Source organism: Sphaeramia orbicularis, chromosome 15, assembly GCF_902148855.1.
Source record: "Sphaeramia orbicularis chromosome 15, fSphaOr1.1, whole genome shotgun sequence".
NCBI lineage: Eukaryota > Metazoa > Chordata > Actinopteri > Kurtiformes > Apogonidae > Sphaeramia > Sphaeramia orbicularis.
In genome coordinates, this window is record NC_043971.1 from 53690515 (window position 1) to 53715575 (window position 25061).

A 25061-nucleotide genomic window follows, 5' to 3' on the forward strand; every position below is an offset into this window, starting at 1 on the left:
TTCAAATAAACATTATGAAATAAAACAGTGTTAAATAATAATAAATTAAATATAAACAATAAAGAAAAGCAAAAAACAAAAATGAACCTCCACCATATCTGCATTTGAATTAATACCTAAAAATATCGATACAGTACTTTTTAATATTGATACAGTATTATGAAATGAAATGTTGCGATATATTGCAGAACTGATATTTCCTAACACCCCTAGTCTTCACCACATTTGGATCCAACTTACAAACAACTGAACATGGAACTAACACACATCTGAAAATAAATGACAAATATTTGTGATGTTTGTGTTAAAGCTTCAGAATTGAATGGAGTAAGTGATGGATCCAATGTAGAAAAGTGAACAAATAGACATTTTCTGCCTTTTTCTCCCATGTTGTTTGGTGGCGTGCGACACAATAAGCGTCCGTGTGAAACACAACAGTGGAACCAATGTTTAACAGCAGTGAAATTAAAGAAAAGAAGCTTTGATTTTGGAAAATTGCAATTAGGTGTTTTGTTTTGTTTTTTAGATTATTTTGAGGCAATTAATAGATGAATTGTTTCAGCTCTATTTGATTGTCATAGCTGGTCTGTTAATTCAGTTTAGGACTGACTCTAGATAATCCAGTTTGCACTAGTTGGTGTGATGGCACATTACCTGAAGTTCACATTATTGTCATAAAACACAACTATAGTGTTTCCAAAGTCGCTGAGGTTACTGTATTTGGTGCCAGTTACTATAACAGTGGTAGTTAGTGGTGTGGCTGGTCAGCTTAGCTGTGATGGCGGTGTTGCAAATTCCACCCTTCACTTGTTCCCAGATCCGCCATCCAACATCCGGATCTACTAAAGGTTTGCGTGTATTAAAACGTGTGCAAACTCATTGCACTCGCAAAAAAATGTCCAAACTGATTTACTAACAGTGACACTAAGGGTTGTGCCTTTCAAAGGTGCAAAACAGCGCGTCTGCATCAGTTAGTACATTTGACACAATGAATATGCAACATGGGACATTTACACGCAGTTGTGTGTGTGCTGGAAGGGGAAAATGTAAATATGTTAATTTAACACATGCAAAGTGATTTATCAAACCTGAAAGTAATTTTGCTGATAGAAAGTGTGTCTGTATTTCCCACATCTGAAAAGGAGGAGAAACGGGTTGGATGAGTAAATACACACACATGGAAGTGGATAGGAGACAAAGAAATGAACGCATTTTTCACCCTTGTGTGAACATTTTTGGAGTGATGGAAGAAAAAATAATTGAGACGTATGCCCCCCCCCAAACACACACACACACACACACACACACACACACTTTACAGGACTCTTTTCCAATCCTGATGATTATGATTAAAAATATGCACTGACATTAGGCTACAGTGGGACAAAATTATGTGCACCTGACAGTCATTCAATCCAACTATCCCCCCCCACACACACACACACACGCACACACACACACACACACACACACACTTTTAAAATGAAAAACGAATGAATGAATGAATGAGTCATCCAATACCTTCTGTGACTAAACTCGTCCAACGTCATATTTCCCTGCGTCTGGATCATTCAGTCACTGTTCCCATTACTGCTGCTGTATCCCAGTGCAGTTTTTACAGCGTATTGTCTCCAGTAGTACACGCAAAACCCTCATTTAAATAGGGCGGTCCGCAAGACTTTGCACCTGTTGTAATTTGCGCAAGTAATCTGAGTAAATCACCTGCAAACCGGTTCCACCCCACACGCAAAATTCTAGATTGCGCACGCAAATTGGAATCGTAGTAGATCCGGCCCAAAATGCCAAAGCTCCAGGCTTCAGAACAGCAGTTAACAAGCCAGTAGATACAGCCACAGTATCTACAGCTACTTCTTTTACATCATCTTCTATTGTCACTTAAAATATCTACACAGTTTTAATAGAGTTTTCTTATTAGACATTTAGGTTTAGGTTAAAACTTTTTTTTTTCCACCGTTTTGATTTTATTTGAAAAACTCACATCACCTAATGTTGGTGGATACTTGTGTTAGCTCTTGTGTCATTTCCCCACATGTTCTAATGCTGATCTGATCACATTCCCTTCTTTTCTGTCCTCGTCCTCTCTCAGGTCTATCTATTCGCAGCGTTTGCTGGCGAGCCGACCGGATCCTGGCAGGAACGCAGGACAGTGAGATCTTTGAGGTGAAAGAGAAGTCTTCCTTTGTGTCTGGTCTCCCAGTATGGTCCATTTGTCTCTAATCTTCTAATCTTCTGTCTGTCCAGATCATGGTGAGAGACAGAGACAAACCACTGCTCATCATGCAGGGACACAGTGAAGGTGAACTCTGGGCGCTGGACGTTCACCCCAAAAAGCCTCTGGCCGTCACCGGCAGCGACGACCGCTCAGTCAGGTTGGTGGAAACTGGAATCTGCCCAGTTCACAACCCCAGTATGGGTCTGTAGCTCCAGTTCACAGGGGCAGCGCTGAGATATAATAGTGTTAACGTGTTCTTTTGTTGGAAGCTCCAAGAATAAGTCTGGATTCTTTTAGGCCTCATTTTTATACATTTATCATTGACTTGATCTGATCACAACAAAATATAACTCAGCTGAGGATCCACAGCCCAAACAGGGAAATGGATCCAGACATTCCAACGCACATCACTTTTATCATCCCTGTAAACTGGTCTTCAAACTCTGGGCTGACCCCCTGGTGCTAGGTGGGCTGGCTCACAGAAAATGGACTGGTGTTATCTGACCCTAAAGGCAGATGTGATACCTCAACTCTATGTCAAACCCATTCTGATGGTGTTTACCTCTTATCTTTTGTTTACAATCGTCTGTGTGCATGTGTATTTAACAGTGTGTCTAAGGTAAAACCTAAGTCCTGTGATCATAAATCTCAGTTTAGTTTGTTGACCAAGAAGTGACCAATCCTAACAAAGAAATCTAGTGACACAAAGGAATCCAAACTGATACTGACTAATACTAATACTGACTAATATGTGATTAAACTTAAGAATTCAACTATCTAAATTAAAATAATATTTCAATATTGAAATACATTATTAAAGCTCTACCGTATGATGTGGCATTTTACACTTTTCTTTTGTAATCTTAAAATGCTCCTAATAAGCGTGTGTCAAACTAAAATGTAAAAGAAATCCACCAGGTACTGAAACTCAAAAATGTTTAATTCTCATATATTGCTCATATTTCTGATCAAATTCTGACCAATCATTTTATTCGGTCCGAATGAAATAATTGGCTGAACCTGGCTGAGCCTCCTGTCAATCATCCATTATCACCGTCCCCGCATCTAATATGTGTCCCTCTGAATCTGACGCTTCACTGGTGCTGCTGTCACTGACCACAGTCTACTGTCTAAGGATGTGAGTGGATAGAACTGAAATGCACACGAAGGGAAAAAACAGATTTATGAACAGGAACAACAACCAAGGGGAACAAACAGGAGTCTGATGACTGAAGGATGGAGATAAAAGTCCAGTAGTCTGGTGTACTGGACTGAACAGACAGGTCAAAGGTCAGCTTTTATGACCACAGCTCAATGATGTATTAGTGGTTTCCAACCTTTTTTGGCTCCTGACCCCATTTTAACATCACAAATTTCTGGCCACCCCAGACATTCAAAACGCAGACATTTTTTTAAAAACTAAAAATAATGTTTTTGATCATGTAATAGTTTGCTATACTATATTGTAAATAAACTTTAATTTTAGACACATTTAGTCTATATAATGTCTATTATTGTGGACAGAGGCAGTAAATCCAGGTGTAGATTACTGCACAAAGGGAGAGTTGGATTTTCCTTGGTCAGGATCTGTCCAGTCAGTCCAGCTGTGATTTACAAGGAGGACAATTAATATTGAACAAACAAGAACTGAAACTATGAATTATGAAAGAGCTGCAGCATCTGAAACTGACCACAGTGAACATTTGACACAGAAACAGAACCACAGTGCTGCAGTTTCACAACCACAGTTTGTCATGTCTGTTATGGATGTGATTGTCTCTGTCAACTCACCATATATTTTTTATCAGTTATTTATTTATTTATTCATTAGTTAGTTAGTTACTAGAAATTTCAGGTGACCCCATTTGAATTCCAGGCGACCCCACGTGGGGTCCCAACCCCAAGGTTGGCAAACACTGCATTATATCCTCTTTAGATCCAACACCTAATATTTGATCTCTGTAGAGGACAAGAGTTTCACAGCTTTACTTACTTTATTCACTAGAAATTTCAGGTTGTTTAAGAAGCATATTCATGGTTTTTACAATGGTCACAGGAAATCAACATTGGCAGAACTGAGTCTGTATTGTACCGCTCACAAATGCTCATAGAACATGAATAACAGGGAAGGAGTTGAGCTCTAATGCTCGAATGTTTGTTCTGGTCTCCAGCTTTTCTTTGCCTGCTTTCTTTAAGTGGTGGGGGTGAATCCACAGGGACCAATTATATATGAAAACACACACTCAGCTCCACTGAGGCACTGAGGTAAACAACAGCAGGAAAGACAAAAAGCACAAGCCTTGGCTCCATGCATTACTCCTGTCGTTTAACTCATTCCTTACTTCATTCTTTTCATTTTTTCCACATCTTATCTTTATTAATTGACAGACCCTTGGCTTCTGTGCCTTTGGTTCTCTTTTATACGAGGGGCTTCAGAAAGTTCATGGATAAAGGACAGTTAGAAAAAACAGTTTATGTTATGATGGTTTATTTTTCAGTATATTCTCCATCTAGGTCAGTACGCTTCTGCAAGCGCTGATACCAGCCTTTAAATCCATCTGTGTAAAATTGAGAGCCATACAATTTAAACCATGTCAAAGCTATGTTCTTTTTCCACTAACTTTTTGAAGCCCCTTCAAATTTATCAGGCATTTTTCCCAGTACTGCACTCATACTATCCAGTATTTCAGTGTATTTCAGGTTCAGAGTTACTTTCTAATATCCTCATGTTTACTAAAATCTCTCCAAAAGCAGCTGTAATCTCAACAGAACTTTGAACAATTACATTCACAGCAATACTTCGATTAGTGACAAATGAACTCATTCTCATCCTACTCCACCAACATTTCATGTATGATTGTACGGGGCTTTTAGGAGGCATTTATTAGTTGTCTATTAAAACATTGTGGTTATTACATATTCGCAAGAAAAGAGGAATTAGTTTGTTGCCTGAAAGTGGCAAGGACCAGAACCAAGTTTGTCTTGGTCAGAACTAACTTTGTTCTTGTTCTTGCCACTTTGAGAAAATGACCAAATTCCTCTGTCCTTGGAGGGTATGTACAGGCCTTAAAAACAGTATGTCAGTAAAAAAGGGGGAAAAGTCAACAGGAAACCAAGCAATTGTAAAAGATACCACAAGTGTAAAGACAAGATAACAAGACAGGGACAGTCACATAATAATAATATAATATTTTATATATTTAATATTATTTTCAATAGATGGACAGGTCCCCTGTAGTTATATAATACCATCAAAGCATTTTATAATGCAGCTATTACATGAAGTTTAATAGCACTAAATTACATTGGCCACTAATAGCACTACTTAGCTACATTAGCTAGTGTAACAGCAGCTTGGCTTAAACTACATCTTGAACAGACATTTACTTCTGGTCAATGACATTTATCTGCACATTTGTCACTTTATTTATTATTATTTCTATTTATGTCAAATTTAGTCAAGTTAGCAATTGTATATTTTATGTTTCTCTTTATTTTTTATTGTAGCCTAATTGATGCCTCTTGTCTTGTGCTGCTTAGACTTTTGAATTTCCTCTTTGGGGATCAATAAAGAATTTCTTATCTTATCTTATCTTATCTTATCTTATCTTATCTTATCTTATCTTATCTTATTTTTTCTTATCTTATCTTATCTTATCTTATCTTATCTTATCTTATCTTATCTTATCTTATCTTAATGTTAGTGTTAATTCAGCGTAGCATTACATGGTCTGTCAGCTAGCTAATTAGGCCACTTAGCTGTAATTAGTGTGCTGAGTTTTTGAATGAATGAATGAATGAATGAATGTTTATTTCAGTTAAATACAAAACACATACATATTAAAAAACAAACAAACATAAAATTAACACATTTTGTAACTGAAAAAGGCAGAAGCTGATACTTAAACACAAATTATACTACATTTGGTGTTATAAGTCACTTTATAATCATATTACTTTCATAGCCCTTCAGAATTTGACCAATTAAAGTCTTTTTGAAACTCGACAGTGAGCTACACAATTTCACTTCATCCTTCAGTTTGTTCCATAGTTTGACACCAATAACTGAAACACTGTGATATTTAACGTTTGTTCTTACTTTACATTTTTCAAACACAAACATCCCTCTTAAATTATAATTTCCTTCTCTTAACTTAAAAATTTTCTGAATACAAGGAGGAAGATTTTTACTTTTAACACGAAACATAAATTCCATTGTATTTAAATATACAATATCAAAAAATTTTAGAAAACCAGATTCTACAAAAAGTGGATTACTTGATTGGAGATAACCAGCTTTGTTTATGACTCTGATAGACACTGATATGACTTTTTTTTAAGTTTAATTATCGGGTCTATATTAGTTTTATACACATTGCCCCATATTTCCACACAGTATGACATATATGGCATTACAAGTGAACAATACAATATATGCAAACATTTTTTGTTTAACAAGTCTCGAGTTTTATAAAGAATCGCAACAGCCTTGGACATTTTACGTTTGATATATTCTATTTGTGGTTTCCAACAGAGTTTATGGTCAATAATCACTCCCAAAAATTTTGTTTCATATACCCTTTCAATTTCAATTTCATTAATTTTCAGTTTTATATCATAATTTACCCTAGCACCACCAAAAACCATACATTTTGTTTTATCTTCATTAAGTGATAACTTATTTACGTCAAACCATTTTTTTTAACTTGATCAATTCCTTTTCCACAGTTTCTAATATTTGTTTCATATTTGTTTCATATTTGCTCCCGAATAAATTAAATTAGTGTCATCTGCAAATATTGTAAATTTTAACTCACTAGATGTCATAAAAATATCATTTAGATAAAGTATAAATAACTTAGGTCCCAAAACTGAACCTTGTGGGACCCCACGTTACTTGTTTTTGAAGGTTTTGTTTTTACCTCCACCAAGGAGGTTATGTTTTTGCCGGTGTTGGTTTGTCTGTCTGTCTGTCTGCCTGTCTGTCTGTCTGTCTGTCTGCCTGTCTGTCTGTGTGCAAGATAACTCAAAAAGTTATGGATGGATTTGGATGAAAATTTCAGGAAATGTTGATACTGGCACAAGGGTGGGGGGCCGATCTGCCTTGGCGGAGGTCTGTGCTCTCCGAGTGCTTTTCTAGTTATTCAAGTAAACAACACTTTCAAACACAAGTTAAACAAGTAGGTGAAATCACTTAGTTTTAACAGCATTGTAAACCGCAGCATACACTGATGCAGTGGTGTCCAACCTTTTTTGGCTCGTGACCCATTTTAACATCACAAGTTTCTGGCGACCCCAGACATTCAAAATGGAGACATTGTTTTTGCTAAAATTAATTTGTTTTTTGATCATGTAATAGTTTGCTATAATATGTTGCAAATAAACATTAATTTTAGACAACATTTAGTCTATATAATGTAATTTTTTTTTAATAGCAAGTTTATTTTATTTTATTTTTTTACATTTTTTATCAATTACTAGAAATTCCAGGCGACCTCACATGGGGTCCCCACCCCAAAGGTTCAAAAACTCTGCATTAACTGTTCCCAATCCCCTTTTTAAGTTGGTTGACACAGTCTATTCTTTCTCAGACTGATAAAATCTTGCACCACAAACATCTGAAACCAGTGTTCAAGGGGTTAAACTGAAATGAGGAGGAAAGAGGGTCTTATTTAGAGGCTCACCTGGGGTCTATATCCACCAGCAGCACCAAAGTTTGCATTGTAATAACGTTGATCCTTTTACAGTGAAACCTTGCCACTTTAGTAAGTTGGGGGTGTTTTTTTGTCTTTTTTTTAATCAATTATTAGAAATTTCTGGTGACCCCATTTGAATTCCAGGCGACCTCACTTGGGTCCCGACCCCAAGGTTGAAAAACACTGCACTAATGTATATATGAACATGAAGTCCTCCCATACAGCAGTGGTTTACCCTGTATTATCTGTGTGTGTTCCAGGTTATGGAGTCTGGTGGATCACACCCTCATCGCCCGCTGTAACATGGAGGAGGCGGTGCGGAGTGTGGCGTTCAGCGTGGATGGAGCTCAGCTGGCTCTGGGCATGAAAGATGGATCCTTCACTGTGTTGAGAGTCAGGTGACACACAACCCGAGAACGCATAAGCATATATATGATGGTAATAACACGGTGACATGATGTGGTGTTTGCTTTGTCCTGCAGAGACATGACAGAAGTTGTTCATATCAAAGACAGGAAGGAGGTGATCCATGAAATGAAATTTTCCCCAGACGGAGCGTACCTTGCTGTGGGCTCCAACGATGGACTTGTCGATATCTACGCTGTTGCCCAAAGATACAAAAAAGTGAGAATGGAAATCATTAATTCATCCTGCAATCCTAATTTTTGCTCCACAGATTCGAAGAGTTTCTTGTCATATACACAGTAAGGAAACACATTTAACTGTAGAATGAAATACTTTCTTTGCAGAACAAAAACAGATAAAGTAAATACACAGTAAAGAAGACATTTTAAAAGGCAGTGATGTAAACTGTACCATTACACTGTAAGACCAGATAAGTTGAGTGTTCTTCAGAAATCTGAGGTAACCTGTTACCTTAAAAAATTTAACTAATGAGTGATGAAAACTTGAGTGTATTGAACATAAATGCTTGATTTGAATGGAATTGCTATTTTAAGAACAACACACTAAATGCCAAGTTCATTTACCTTAAAATTTGTTGCAATGTCAATTGCTTTGTATAATCATTAGAATTAACATAATTAGTTCATTGGACTCAATTCCATGTTGATTTAAATTAAAATCTTTCACAATATAAATGACTTTGTATAATTATTTATCTTTATATATTGTTGCATGGATGGACATTCGGCAGGAAGTTAACTCAATGCAATTTATCAGTATAGGAAGTACTTTTAATTTGGCAAAGCATAAACATTTTCATTGTACATGACAAACCTTAGATGAACAGTAAACCCATAGTTCTTCCTCTGGCTCTGACTCATGGTGCAGCTGTACAAAAATACAAAAACAAACACAAAAAGGCCAATAAACACTGACACACACACATTCAGTCCAAATTAACACTAACAGCACAACCCTGCTGAACCCCTGCACAGAAAAAGAACACATTTACAACAACATGCCCAAAACCCACAATGCAATGCACAGATAAAAAAGTGTGGTCAGGACTAAAACTTAGAGATTTAAATCCATTCAACTGAAACTTTTTCATACTTTCACTATGTCTACAAATGAGTAGAATATACTGAACATTTTATAGTAATGGAATCAAACTGAAATCATTTAAGTACATTGTAATTAAAGCATTTTAGTAAATACATAGCCTGGGCTGACTGTACACGTGTGCAAACTGAAAACTGTAAACCATACAGTCACATGAGGTTTTCCATGGATAGAAACTCCTACCAGATGTTTACGAGTCTGATGGCATTCAGGGAGAAAGAGATCTTCAGACCTGAGATCCTGTATTTCACACTTGTGAAATAGATAGATGCATGAACGGTCCATGCTGGGGCTGGGGGGTGGGGGGGTGGGGGTCCTTGAGAATGGAGTCAGCTTTCAATGTGGACTCTACAATCATAGATGCTTTGCAGAGAAGGCAGTTGAATCCTGGTGGTCCTTCACCGCTGTGTGCAGGCGTTTCCTTCCATAGCAGAAGTGTTACCGTACCACGCAGCGTTGATACTCAACAGCAGCAGTACAAGGTGCTGAGGATCTTAGGTGACGTGCCAAACTTTCTCAGCCCCCTCTGAACGTACAGTGGGCTGAGGTCCTCTCTGATGTGGACACCCAGGTATTTAAAGCTGCTCTCCCTCTCCACTTTACACTCTCAGATGTATAGTAGCCGCTGAGGCCTCCTCTCCTTCCTCATGTCCACTATCATCTCCTTCATCCTAATAATAATACACACTCTGTGTCCCATCGATGTTGCAGCACAGGAGGGCGTTTGTACAGGTTTTCCTCAGCCTTCACAGGCCCGATCCCCGCCAAACTCTCCAAATGAGTGTGTAATAATATCTATGCATTACATTATATTGTGTAAGTTTACCCCTTGCCTCTCTCACATATTTACCATAATCAGCCACAATTAGCAGCTGAATTCTGAACCAATTGAAGTTTATGGAGGGATTTGTGTGTGAGACCAAAGAGGAGAGAGTTACAATAATCCAGACGAGAAGTGCCAAGACTGTGAACGAGGATAGCAGTGGGAGGGACAGAGGCCGTTAATGTTGTGTAGGTGGAAGTATGCAGACCGAGTGATGTTATCGATGTGGGATCGAAAAGATAGAGCGCTGTCGGGGACGACACCCAGACTCTTAACCTGTGGGAAGGGGAGACAGTGGGGTAGTCGACGGTGAGGGAAAAACTGTCGGTTTTGGATAAAGTTGATTTTAGTTGGTGTTGATCTTGTCTGTGTTGAGGGTGAGGTTGTTGTCCTCAATCCATGACCACATTTTGGTTGTAGTCTTAACGCAGGAGGGAACAAGGCTCTGGTTGAGGGAAAGGTTGAAGTTTGGTCAAAGTGTCCAAAGTCTGGGGGGGGGGGCTGTATGCACCACATATGCAACATCTCAGGTAGGAGTACCCACAGGTTGATAATGTTTAGGAAGTTCAGCCCATAGACAATGAGTTGTAGCCCCGGTTGTAGAAAGCCAGTAAATTCCAAACCACTGTGTGGGTTGGCCAGTAGTCTCTGTCTATGTTCCCACTGCAGAAAAAGCAAGAATCACACAAAAATTAGAAAAAAGACAGTTTTTCAGCGAGGTAATTTTGATGGAAACACTCTGAGGTTTTTCAAAGTTCTTGGTAAAATAAAAGTTCCTAGAGTGGGAAAGGTATGATAAGGTGTTAAAGTAAATTTCTGATGAACGGTGCTTTGCTGAAGGATGTGAAGTTGTATCATGTTGCCTGACATTATCTCACAAAAACTCACTTCTTATACGAGGGGGGGCTGAAAAGTTCATAGCCTGACTAAGAAGGAGTTCTTCCACAGCAGTGAAACTTGGCATACATTAAATTCACCCTCTCCTGATAGTAATTGCATGGTTTCCTTCCAGATAAACCCACACTGGACAAATAATTTAGGACTTTGAAAAGTAGTACCAGAGACATGTGGTGAACCATCCGTAGCACCGTGGTCTGATCAAATGTCTGCAGAAGAAGGGGTTAGCCCCCAAGGACATTCATGCTGACATGGTTTGATTTGATTTATTTGATTTATTTATTTATTTTGAACATGCAAAGAAACAAAATAAAACAAAACAAAGCAAATTAAGACAAAAACAAAATAACATTTAAATGGACAGAATCTATCTTCAAGCACATACAAGTCTGAATATTGCATGATCAAAAAGGAGTAGGAAGAAGTTTAAACTTAACTTGGTTGCTCTAGGGGATGATGCTCCAGCTTTATCAGCTGTGCAAAACTGGGAAGCTGAATTCAAGAGGGGTAGGGAGAACGAGGGAGGGGTGAAAAGCAAGCATTTTCATGAAATGTCTGTAGTACTACTTTTTAAAGTCCTGAATTATGTATCCAATGTGGGTTTATCTGCAAGGAAACCATGCAGTTAGAATCAGGAGAGGTTGAATTTAATGTCTGCACAGTTTCACTGCTGTGGAAGAACTCCTGCTTAGTCAGGCCAGGAACTTTTCAGCCCCCCCTCGTATATTGCGTGGATTTAATACACATTCATTCACACATGCTGTCATAGACTGATTATTTTCTGTCTGTCTGCAGGTAGGAGAGTGCAGTAAATCCACCAGTTTCATTACACACCTGGACTGGTCTCTGGACAGTAAAATCCTGCAGACCAATGATGGAGCTGGAGAACGCCTCTTCTACCGAATGCCCAGTGAGCCTGTGCCCCATAAAAATGGACCACAACCTAGTTCTGTAAAATGAAGCCACAACATGTCCTCCTGTGTGACTGTCTGCAGTGCAGATGATAAGGCCTCTGCTGTTAGTGGGATATGTGCCAAGCTCAAAATTCACAGTCCAATAGATGTTCCTTTAATTTAATGAAACATCTAATGATTAAGTAATTTAATGATTAAAGGTTATTTTGTCTGTATTTCTGCTGATTTTTGCTCATGTCACAGACAGGGATGTAACCATATGAAAATGTCATATCACAGTTATTGTGACCAAAATTATCACGGTTATCATTATTATTGTGGTATTGTTGAAATTGTGTTCAAAATGTTCTAAAAGTACTTATACACACACTGAAAAATTTAACCAAGTTGTATTTTGAAAAAAAAAAAGAAAACAAACAAAAAAACCAACAAAAACAACCAAATAAAATAATTGGTACAATGTCCCTTCTGTGTCAGAAACATTCAAATATTAACCCTTAGTGGTCTGAGCCTATTTTGTCTGTTTTTCAGTCCTTTTGATTTTACCTTTATATACTATATAAACAAATGTTGTTTTTTCAGCACAACTTCATCTATATCATCTGTCTATTATTTTTTTCACTTTAACCTACTATATTGACACAAAAGGACAAAAAACACAAAAAAATATAAAATCCGATTTAAAAATGTATATAATTTATTGCATAAATAACACACAGATGCTTAACGAACCTTTTCAAAGACTTTAAAAGTGAATGTTGGTTCCAAATATTAGGTATAGAAAATTAAAATTGTAATAAATTAAAACTATACTCAAATATTTGACATGAAAGCAGATCTTTACATCAGCGTTTTCTCTGGAAAAGTGCGGTAATCAAACACGGTTATCATGGTAATTAGAATTTAAACAGTAATACTAACCGTTGGCAATTTTACCGCGGTTTAGTGTTATACCGGTAATCGTTACATCCCTAGTCACAGCCAAAGGTGGCAGCTCCTTTAACCATAATCATCTGGTCATCGCTCACATTTCCACAGTTTTAGAAAATTGTTGTGACTAAAGTTGGCATCTCTGTCTCATTTGAAAGTTTCATGGCAATATCTGATTTTGAGGCATTACAAAGAATACGAAGAACAAAAAGAATGTTTTCACCTCGTGTTTCTCAGGTTATATGTCTCAATATGAAGTTTCAATAAGAAACAGTATAGCTCTATCATGGAATTAGGAAAGTGGACAGCCAACAGTGAGGCTGAGATTAATCAAATAAAATTATAAGATGTGACACTTCATTACATCTGTGATTGTTATTAAAGCTAACAAATAAAAACTAAAATATAGTGTTACTGAAGGAATGAATGAATGAATGAATGAATTTTTGGTTTTACATCAATCATTGTACTCAGTACATTAATCGTAATAAACATAAAAACCAAAAAAGGAATAGACTAGAAGCAAAAGCTTATTTTTTTGCCTATCCTTTTCACCTAATACACTGCATACATCAACTTAAATGTGTACAGCATTGAGCATTCACGCCATAATAATAATAAAAAAATAAAAAATCAACAACAACAAAAAACATATCTACCATCTCAGTTCAATATTTCTGTCTAATTTTAAGCTTAAGGCACTTTTTTTTAATATAACTTTACCAAAGGAGTGAATAACTTAAATGCATCATAAAGTCCATTCCATAATTTCACACCCACAATCCCAGTCCATCTATTATTGAACATAAATACAAAATTCACTTAGACAACATAAAGAATAGCAGTTTAATGAATTTTTAACTTCAATTATAGAAAAAGCAGAGTGAGGGGCTGAATTTAGGGTAAAAGATAGAAGAAGGAAGGAAGGATGGAGGAACAGAACAGAACACTGGATCCTACCAGCAGCAGTTCTTCAGATGGTAGACAGAACACACTCATACATTGTATGATGACGTAACCCAACGACTCCACATAAGATTTCAGATAATTGAACTTCCAACAGGAACTCAATCCAACATCAGCAATCAAGATTAGAATCTGCACCATCCATGCTTTTCTTCTTCTGTCTGTTCCAAGCTGTTGTCATTGTTAAAAATGTGCAAATAGGCTATTTTTTATCATTAGCATATGCAGCACAATGAACTGGCACAGCTAATACAGGTATTTTAACACATGTCGTTCTCCTTCCCACAGTGGGGAAGGCAGTCGTCAGTAAAGAGGAGGTCAAAGGTCAACGTTGGGCTTCCTGGAGCGGTATCCTGGGGTCTGAGGTCAGCGGCATTTGGCCCAAATACTCAGACACAACTGAGGTCAATGCTGTGGACGCCAACCTAGCATCGTCAGTTCTAGTTTCCGGGGATGATCTGGGCCTCGTAAAGCTCTACCGCTTCCCCTGTCTGAGGAAAGGTCAGGCTACGTCCCTTTCACTCTTCCTTGTCTTTTTTTGTCAGTTTCTTAAACATGACTGGTGTCTTTCCTCCAAGGAGCCAAATTCAAGAAATACAACGGCCACTCAGCCCACGTGACCAATGTCCGCTGGTCACATGATCTACAGTGGGTGCTAACCACAGGCGGGGCTGACCACGCCCTCTTTCAGTGGAGGTTCCTACCAGAGTCTGTCATGAATGGAGGAATTGACATCAATATACAAGGTAGGAAGACAAGTCGACCTTTGAGTGAACAAACGAAGGAACAAAGTATGGTCAAAAGAAGGAAGTGGCAACGAAGTCTATGCAGATATAGAGGGTCTGCACATATGTCACTGCCCCCCCAGGCCACGCCCCTCTCAGTCAGACTGAGTGTCTTAAACCAACCTGCTCAACATGACGGAGTATAGCAGTAAACACAGCCAGAGCAAAGGAACATGGGAAATCTGAAATGAAATGAAGGACAGTTGGACTGGACATGGATCTGTACGAGCTACCAAAGAACAAGTGGTCCATGAACACTGACATGTGGACACACATGGAGGATCCAGACCTGATCCAGGGGGGAGGGGGTCAGCGCTATTTGGACCTGAAACTAATATACATGGTTTCATCAGGACTGACAACCAGGGTCCAAAACTAGGACCAGAACCAGCTGATCCAAAGGGTCCAAAACTAGGGCCCAGAACCAGCTGATCCAAAGGCTCCAAAACTAGGCCCAGAACCAGCTGATCCAAAGGCTCCAAAACTAGGACCAGAACCAGCTGATCAAAAGGACCAAAAACTAGGGTCCAGAACCAGCTGATCCAAAGGCTCCAAAACTAGGACCAGAACCAGCTGATCCAAAGGCTCCAAAACTAGGACCCAGAACCAGCTGATCCAAAGGCTCCAAAACTAGGACCCAGAACCAGCTGATCCAAAGGCTCCAAAACTAGGGCCCAGAACCAGCTGATCCAAAGGCTCCAAAACTAGGACCAGAACCAGCTGATCCAAAGGCTCCAAAACTAGGGCCCAGAACCAGCTGATCCAAAGGCTCCAAAACTAGGGCCCAGAACCAGCTGATCCAAAGGCTCCAAAACTAGGGCCCAGAACCAGCTGATCCAAAGGCTCCAAAACTAGGACCAGAACCAGCTGATCAAAAGGACCAAAAACTAGGGTCCAGAACCAGCTGATCCAAAGGCTCCAAAACTAGGGCCCAGAACCAGCTGATCCAAAGGATCCAAAACTAGGGTCCAGAACCAGCTGATCCAAAGGCTCCAAAACTAGGGCCCAGAACCAGCTGATCCAAAGGACCAAAAACTAGGGTCCAGAACCAGCTGATCCAAAGGCTCCAAAACTAGGACCAGAACCAGCTGATCCAAAGGCTCCAAAACTAGGACCCAGAACCAGCTGATCCAAAGGCTCCAAAACTAGGGCCCAGAACCAGCTGATCCAAAGGCTCCAAAACTAGGACCAGAACCAGCTGATCAAAAGGACCAAAAACTAGGGTCCAGAACCAGCTGATCCAAAGGCTCCAAAACTAGGACCAGAACCAGCTGATCCAAAGGCTCCAAAACTAGGACCCAGAACCAGCTGATCCAAAGGCTCCAAAACTAGGACCCAGAACCAGCTGATCCAAAGGCTCCAAAACTAGGGCCCAGAACCAGCTGATCCAAAGGCTCCAAAACTAGGACCAGAACCAGCTGATCCAAAGGCTCCAAAACTAGGGCCCAGAACCAGCTGATCCAAAGGCTCCAAAACTAGGGCCCAGAACCAGCTGATCCAAAGGCTCCAAAACTAGGGCCCAGAACCAGCTGATCCAAAGGCTCCAAAACTAGGACCAGAACCAGCTGATCAAAAGGACCAAAAACTAGGGTCCAGAACCAGCTGATCCAAAGGCTCCAAAACTAGGGCCCAGAACCAGCTGATCCAAAGGATCCAAAACTAGGGTCCAGAACCAGCTGATCCAAAGGCTCCAAAACTAGGGCCCAGAACCAGCTGATCCAAAGGACCAAAAACTAGGGTCCAGAACCAGCTGATCCAAAGGCTCCAAAACTAGGACCAGAACCAGCTGATCCAAAGGCTCCAAAACTAGGACCCAGAACCAGCTGATCCAAAGGCTCCAAAACTAGGGCCCAGAACCAGCTGATCCAAAGGCTCCAAAACTAGGACCAGAACCAGCTGATCCAAAGGTCATTTCCAGTAGACCGTGGACTGACCCCAGTGAATATATGCAGGATCTACTGGGACTGAGCAGATTTACTGAGTCTAGTTCAGATCCAGTCCTTTATCCAACACAGATACTACTGCTTTGTATTCTTGTAAATTATGGTATTTTTCCTCCTGTTTTTAAATTACGACACTATTCTGGTAATATTATGGCTTTATTGTCGGAATATGACGACTTTAATCTCATAAACAAATGACATTTTTGTTAAATTATGAGTTTTTTTTAAACTACGACTTTATTCTCATAACATTGTGATTCTTTTTGTCTTTGACTTTATTCTCATAAAATTACAGGTTTTATATCGATATTTTCTGACTTTCTTCTGGTAGTGCCCAGTGTTTTTCTTTTCTTCTGTGGTCCTAATACTCCGTCGTAGCTTTATTCTCCAGTTCCTCCGTATTTGTAAAACTAGGTTGGCCTCAGTTTCAGTTAGTTTACTAATCATGTAGGAGCACAAGGTTCACAATCACAAAATGAGACAAAAACCAGGAAAGATCTGATCATGAAACCAAGAGCTGCACTAAGAAGGACCGTTAGCCAAAACAATAGGTCATTTCAGGTCTGATTGGAGCCAAAAATACAGCATCAGTGAATGTTAGCTGACACCAAACAGGACCCACAGATCTAGGTTTGGTTTCCTGGGTTTGTGGATCCATCTCCTTCTCTTTTCTTTGTCTTTGGGTGTCTGTAAAACGATAGCTCCCACTGCTTTAAGAACCTGAAAATAGAATCAGTCTCACAACAGCTCTGCCCCATTTTTGATTCAATATTGTTCTTCAGTTTAGACAGGATTGAAGCCAACGCTGTCACTCATCTGCCTCTGTCTGACACTCAGTGGGCGGAACCGCCGTGACGAAGTGACGTATGTGCATCCCCTCTATAAGCTGAAGAGGTTCCAGATGGCATTTTCAATCCTAGGATTTTCTGAGCAGCCTTTTCAAGTCTTTGTCCAACTTTCCGTGGGCTCCATGTAAAATATTCTAATGTTCCATAAGTGGGACCAGACTTGATAAGAGCTTTTAGTTGGATTAGGTCGGTCTTTTCTAAACAAGACTCCCTGCGTTCTCCTCAGTTGACTCTAGGTCTTAACAGGTTGAATGTTTCTCTGTTTTCTGTAGACAGTCATGGAGATTCCAACAGTGAGGAGTCGGACAGCGACTTGTCCGATGTCCCCGAACTCGACTCCGACATTGAACAGGAGACACAGATCAACTATGACAGACAGGTACGTCTTACAAACCTGCTCCTATTAACATGGATTTAACACCTGCTGTCACACATCGCTCTGTCTGTGTAGGAATGTTTCTATTTTTTCTGTTAAGTGTGAAGTTATCAGCTTCTTGTTCTCACTGCCATTAGCTACAACGCAGCAGGGCACTGTATGGTTGCCATAGTGATTCAGAAACACGCCTTATCTCCATCACCAGCTGCTGCCTGGCACGTCCCTGTAACTAGTGTTTGTTGGATGGTGCCAATAATATGCGGATTGAAGATAGTGCTCAAAATGTGTGTGTATTTGTGTTCAGGCTAAACATTTCCACAGAGATTAATTAGGAAAAAGTAAGAAAAAAATAGATTTTTGTGCTATTACTCTAAGCCCCCAACCTCTGCTTACCTTTTCCTTCTTAACAGTTCATTACCATGTTCTCTCCTCTCTGAATCAGTTGAATTTACTCCTCATCACTATGTGTTTTCAGATTCTCCAACTTTTTTGGTCTTTCCCACTATCTGTGTCTTTTTTGTTAACTGTGAGTTAATGACTGAAAGTACTCAACAGTTACGTCTCATCTAGTAGAATTGTGTATTATAATTAGACATGTGAGATCATCTTATCCATAGTGAACAAAACATGTTTTTATCCTATGCTCTTTACAGACTTTTGTTATTCTACAAGAAAAATAGCTAAATTCTGGAAACAGAGTTGAGCTTCCCAGGCAGTTACACTGCAGCTCACAGCAGTGATCTGCTGTGACGCCTCAGTTTAGTAAATGGAAAGCAGAGTGGAAGTGGAGCGCTGCCAGAACCAAACCTCCTGGGATCGAAATCTCAGATGGCTGAAACACACGACTCACTCTCTACAGAATAATTTGCATAAAAAATGAGCAGGCCCGTTCATTGCTGAGGGTGGAAACAGAGATTTCAGCATAATTTTTTATCCAGGACAGAAATTCAGTGAAGCAGAGGAGCAGTCGACGCTATTTTGCCTGTTTTTCTTGAGCCATGTTAGTGTTTTGCAGAGATTCAGTGATGTTTTAAATGTGCAATTACACTCCAGCAGTAACAGAAGACTAACACCAGATTTGCAGAGGATGTGCAGGCTCCAGTGGATGACTCACAATTGTGTTTATAAAATCCTGACACATTTTCTTGTGTCACTAAATGGGCAATTTGCAGTTTATGGGGCTTTTTGATCAATAGCATATGCCCTACTTTCCATCTAAAATACTTTCCTCTCCATAGAGGAGATGAAATCTTCATATTAAAGGACCAGGCTCTGTTCTCTAACACAAACTAAAACTAAAATAAAGCACAAAAGGAACCATCCGTTCATTTTCTGAATAAGATTAATACATGTGAGGATTGTGGGGGTGGAGCCTATCCCATCCACCTATGTCTGGAGGGGGGGCACCCTCAATGTGTTGCCAGTTTATGAAGGGCTAAAATGCAACCTACTATCTCAAATACTGGTAAATTTATAGCAGTTTTTCATTTATTGCCTCATCTGTTGTGTATGTAAGAGTTAGGAACAATGAGATTTAAAATATTCACGGTATTTTTACTGAAACAGCAGTAGACAATAACAATGACACATGAATGTGAATGTGAACAATATCAATGAATTAATGATATTAATGAAACTGTCTGTAATGAAACTGTACAAAATACATTTATTCTTAGACATTGTTTCATCCCACTCAGTAATTAAATCATGTGCATTTATCCCCTCCACCAAATTTTTTTTTAAAAATGCCATAATATTACTCAGCACTGAGCCTTTTTTATTTCCAACATAGGACCCTAAATCTCTTTTAGCAAAAAAGATCTCATTGTCTAACAAATTTGATGAGTGTTTTATCCTGTTATGGTTCAAATGTGTCATAGTCAGCTTCAGTATTCTTAAAATTACCAGACAATAGACAATGTCTGGTGTAAATATATGTCTGGTGTTTTCAGAATAATTTGACCTTGAGCAGAATTCTTGTCATAAAAGTCAAGGGTTCTAGAAATGAATTTATCCGTCCGTCCGTCCGTCCGTCCGTCCATCTTCTGTGACTTTGTCTGGGTCTTGGTCATGGGGGCATCAGCTTGAGTAGAGAAGGCCAGACTTCCCTCTCTTCGGCCAACTCCTCCAGCTCCACCAGTGGGGTTTCAAGGCATTCCCAGGCCAGCTAAGAGATACAGTCCTCCAACGTGTCTAATCCTGATTGGACATGCCCGGAACACATCACTGGGGAGGTGTCCAGGAGGCACCCTGACCAGATGCCCACCTAAGCTGGCTTCTTTCGATGTGGAGAAGCAGTGGATCTACTCTGAGGCTGTCCTGGATGGCTGAACTCCTCACCCTATCCCTAAGGGAGAACCCAGCCACCCTGAGCCGTGAGAAAACCCATTTCCACCGCTTGGATCTGCAATCTTGTCCTTTCGGTCACTACCCACAGCTCACGACCATAGGTGAGGGTAGGAATGTAGATCGATTGAAAAATCAAGAGCTTCGCCTTTTGGCTCAGCTCCTTCTTTACCACAGCAGACCGGTACAGCGTCTACATTACTGCACACACTGCCCTCCGCCTGTCAACCTTTTGTTCCATTGTTGGCCTCGGTGTTGGAGGTGCTGATCTTTATCTCAGCTGCTTTACAGTCAGCTGTGAACCGCCCCAGTGCAACATGGAGGTTATATCTTGACAAAGCCAACAAGACCAAATAATCTGCAAACAGCAGAGATGCAACCCGGAGGACCCAAAACCAGACCCCCTCCCAGAGTCCTGCACGGGTCCACTTTCCAAAGTCGCACCACTCCTACCTACCCGCAAAGCTGAGTACTGCAACCCAACCCGCTTCCCGCATTTTTTTCCAAGTCCAGTCCGCACCCACCCGTTCCCACATACATTAGACCTGTAACGTGACCCAACCCGTGATTAAACACATTAAACTCACTTTTAAGGCTGTTATTTTTGGCTAAAACGCACGCCATCAATACATCTCCAATCGGTCTTTGACACCTGATACCACACTTGCAAAAAACTAGTGCATTCTGGGTAGTTTTTGGAGGGTAAAGAGATAAACCAAGCTGCGCGTCAGAGATTGGATGAGAGAGTTAAGGATTGTTTCTTGTGTGAGAAATGGGGTACTTTGCTGCATGAAAGGATGCAATAGCAGTTCAAAAGGTAGAGTAGTTATAGAAAAAAAACATACAACAGTGTTACGCCAATCATTTGTCAAATTTTGCGTCACAGGTCAAAATGCATAAACAATAGCAATAAAATCATGTAGCGACATTGACTTGTTATTTTTGGATCATATCTTTCCATCCGAACATACACTTCAAGATGCTTTAGTGCAAATGTGGGAAAAGAAACCAAACGTCATCACCATTTGCAGGGTGATACACTGACTCCGTTTCTGTACCTTTGGTGTGATGACTGTGTTTGCACAATTCTCCGGTTAAAATGAGTAAAGATCCTGCACCAGCCATTGGAGAAGTGTCCATGAGCCTCAAGAGATTTGTAATTTTTAAACTCTTGAAAAGTGTAAGCACCTCTGCTGTAAACCAGACAGTTAGTAATGTCCATGAAAGACGTCGGAGGCAGCAGTGCTGTGTTGGCTTTCCAGCTGTTTTTTGTTTATGAGGCAAACTTAGTAAGGTACCGATCCCTGGTATCTTTGCTAAGTTTCTCTTGATATGGCATCCGTTTGTTCTTCTTTTTTCTCTCCATTATTATATTTCCTTACCTCTCCTCTCTGTTGATAAACAGTATTTGTTGTTGTTTGCTTACCCACTAAGGTGGCACTGGTGTCAGTGACGTCAGTGTCAAAGACCAATATATGCTGCTCAGTGACATCTGTTTCCGGATGTAAACAGATGTGAAGCTCAGTTCACAATCAGACAAACCGGCTGTGGATCAGCCACAGTGAAATGACATGATCATCATCATTAAGTGTCCTGCAAATTATTTTCATCCACAAATCTTTTATTTTTTCACTTCCTTGCCCACTACCCGCCTGCATTTCATTTAATTTTACCTGTGCCTGTACCCACAAAAATTCTTCTTCTTCTTTTTTTTTTTACCTGTCCTGTACCTGCGGGTACCTGACCCGGTGCAGGACTCTGCCCCCTCCTCCCCCTGGCTGCACCTAGATATTCTGTCCATTGAGGCTATGAACAGAATCAGTGACAAAGGGCAGCCCTGGCAGAGCCCGACACACATTGGGAATAAATCCGACTTACTACCGGAAATGTGGACCAAGCTCTGGCTCCAGTTGTACAAGGACTTAATACTCTCATAACACCCCCCACAGGATATCCTGAGGGACACGGTCTAATGCCTTCTCCAGACCCACGAAACACATGTGGATTGGATGGGCAAACTCCCATGAATCCTCTAGGAGCCTGAAGAGCAAATGTGTCAAACATGCGGCCTGGGGGCCAAAACCGGTCCGCCAAAGGTTCCAATCCAGCCCACGGGATGAATTTTCAAAATGCAAGTTAGGGCATCAAACTCAAAAATAATATAATAACCTATAAATAATGAAAACACCATTTTTTTTCTCTTTGATTTAGTGCAAAAAACATTAAATTATGAAAATATTTACATGAACAAACTATCTTGTAACAATAAGATGTGAATAACCTGAACAAATATGAACAACCTGAAATGTCTAAAGAAAATTCAGTGCAATTTTAACAATTTTCTGCCTGTTATTAAATGTTTTGTGCCTTTGTAGATCTGATCTGCAATGCACATGTATAAATTATAAGTCGAGGCATAATATTGATAAAATTGTACTTATATTTCTTAACAAATTTAATTTTTTCCAGGTTATTCACATCCTTTTTGTATGGATAGTTTGTACATGTAAATATTGGCATAACTGAATGTTATTTTTTCACACGAAAACAATTTGGAGTTGTCATTATTTACTGGCTATCATGCTATTATTGTACTGGTCCGGCCCACTTCAGATTAAATTGGGCTGAATGTGGCCCACAGAATGAAATGAGTTTGACAGCCCTGCTGTAGAGGGTAAACAGTGGGTCCCATGTCCCATGACACTTGGTCGAAAACCACATTGTTCCTCCTGAATCTGGGGTTTGACTATTGGTTGAACTCTCCTCTCCAGTACTCTGGCATAGGCCTTCCCAGAGAGGCAGAGGAATGTGATCCTCCTGTAGCTGAACACACCCTCCAGTCCCCCTTCTTGAAAAAGGAAACCACCACCCCCATCTGCCAATCCACGTCCCAGGTACGTCCCTTTCCTCCATGTAATGTTGAAGAGGCGTGTCAACCAAAACAGCCCCACAGCATCCAGAGATTTAAGGAACTTGGGATGGACTTCATCCACCTCTGAAGCTCTGCCACCAGGAGTCGTCCAACTAGGGTTTAGGAGATCCTCAAAGTAGTCCTTCCACCGTCTACCTCAGGAGTCCCAAGTGCCAGCCAGACCCTATAGCAGTGGTCCCCAACCGTTTTCATACTACGGACCGGTTTCATACGTAAAAATTTTCCGCAGATCGGGTAGAGGTGCGGGGGTTCCAATAACATAAACCTTTGTCAGTTCAGAGCATGTGGTCTGAAACACTTCCACTGTAGATCAGGTAATTATAATGATTCTACAGTAGCAGATCAACTCACCCTAATGCAGAATGAGTTGGAACCTTGGACTTGTTTCCCTGAAACTAGATGGTCCCATCTGGGGCTGATGGGACACACACAGTCCAGGTGTGTTCTGTAGATCCAGTCTACTACTGGAACTGTTGTCGCAGAAAACCCAGACACAAAGATATGAGGTTGGAAACGGAGGAAGGACTTTCAGGGCTTTTGTGGCGATATCCGCATATTCTGCTGTGACTGGAATCCAGAATGCACAGAGGTTTGAAGTGGTCTCAAACATGGATGGATGTGTCGCAGCAGTTTGGAGGAGATGGTGTGTCACCTGTTGGACCTGAGGAACCTGGAACTGAGGCAGGAAACCTGATATGTCTTTAGAAATGCAGCTTTCTGTTTGCAGGCAGTCTGTGACCCTTCTGCAGTCTGTGACCCTTCTGCAGTCTGTGACCCTTCTGCAGTCTGTGACCCTTCAGTCTGTGACCCTTCTGCAGTCTGTGACCCTTCTGCAGTCTGTGACCCTTCAGGCTGTGACCCTTCAGTCTGTGACCCTTCTGCAGTCTGTGACCCTTCAGTCTGTGACCCTTCTGCAGTCTGTGACCCTTCAGTCTGTGACCCTTCTGCAGTCTGTGACCCTTCAGTCTGTGACCCTTCTGTAGTCTGTGACCCTTCAGGCTGTGACCCTTCAGTCTGTGACCCTTCTGCAGTCTGTGACCCTTCAGTCTGTGACCCTTCTGCAGTCTGTGACCCTTCAGGCTGTGACCCTTCAGTCTGTGACCCTTCTGCAGTCTGTGACCCTTCAGTCTGTGACCCTTCTGCAGTCTGTGACCCTTCAGTCTGTGACCCTTCAGTCTGTGACCCTTCTGCAGTCTGTGACCCTTCAGTCTGTGACCCTTCTGCAGTCTGTGACCCTTCAGGCTGTGACCCTTCAGTCTGTGACCCTTCTGCAGTCTGTGACCCTTCAGTCTGTGACCCTTCTGCAGTCTGTGACCCTTCAGTCTGTGACCCTTCAGTCTGTGACCCTTCTGCAGTCTGTGACCCTTCAGTCTGTGACCCTTCAGTCTGTGACCCTTCTGCAGCTTCATCATTTCCTTGTTTCTTCCCGAAAAAGTTTTCCAGTGAATTTTGTTTTTGGCTCATTTCTTTAGCTTGAGTTAATACTGATTCATGAAATGGCACCAGAGTCATGAGCAGTTGTGATGCGAGGGTGGAAACGGTCACTTTTCAAGATAAAATCTCCGCAAGACTGATGGAAAAATTGCTTCAATATTAACCACAATTTTTTTTTCTTTGCGGCCTGGTACCAAATGATCCACGGACCTGTACCGGTCTGGGGACCGGGGGTTGGGGACCCCTGCCCTATAGGACTCCTTCTTCTACTTGACGGCACCCCTTACCGTCGGTGTCCGCCGACAGGTTCAGGGATTGCTGCCATGACAGGCACCAACGACCTTGCAGCCACAACTCCACACAGCCGCATGTTATTTAACAAGTTAAATACATTTTCTGTTTTATTTTTCA

General features: G+C 40.6%; 1 protein-coding gene across 1 annotated transcript in view; it reads left to right on the forward strand.

Annotated features, from left to right (window-relative positions):
• LOC115433967 (echinoderm microtubule-associated protein-like 6) overlaps positions 1-25061 on the forward strand; it is a 160420-nt gene that overhangs the window by 67893 nt on the left and 67466 nt on the right. The window contains 8 exon segments of the mRNA XM_030155570.1: positions 2108-2181; positions 2263-2390; positions 8190-8327; positions 8412-8553; positions 11972-12086; positions 14275-14487; positions 14565-14732; positions 17835-17941. Of these exon segments, the coding sequence (XP_030011430.1) occupies positions 2108-2181; positions 2263-2390; positions 8190-8327; positions 8412-8553; positions 11972-12086; positions 14275-14487; positions 14565-14732; positions 17835-17941 (1085 nt within the window).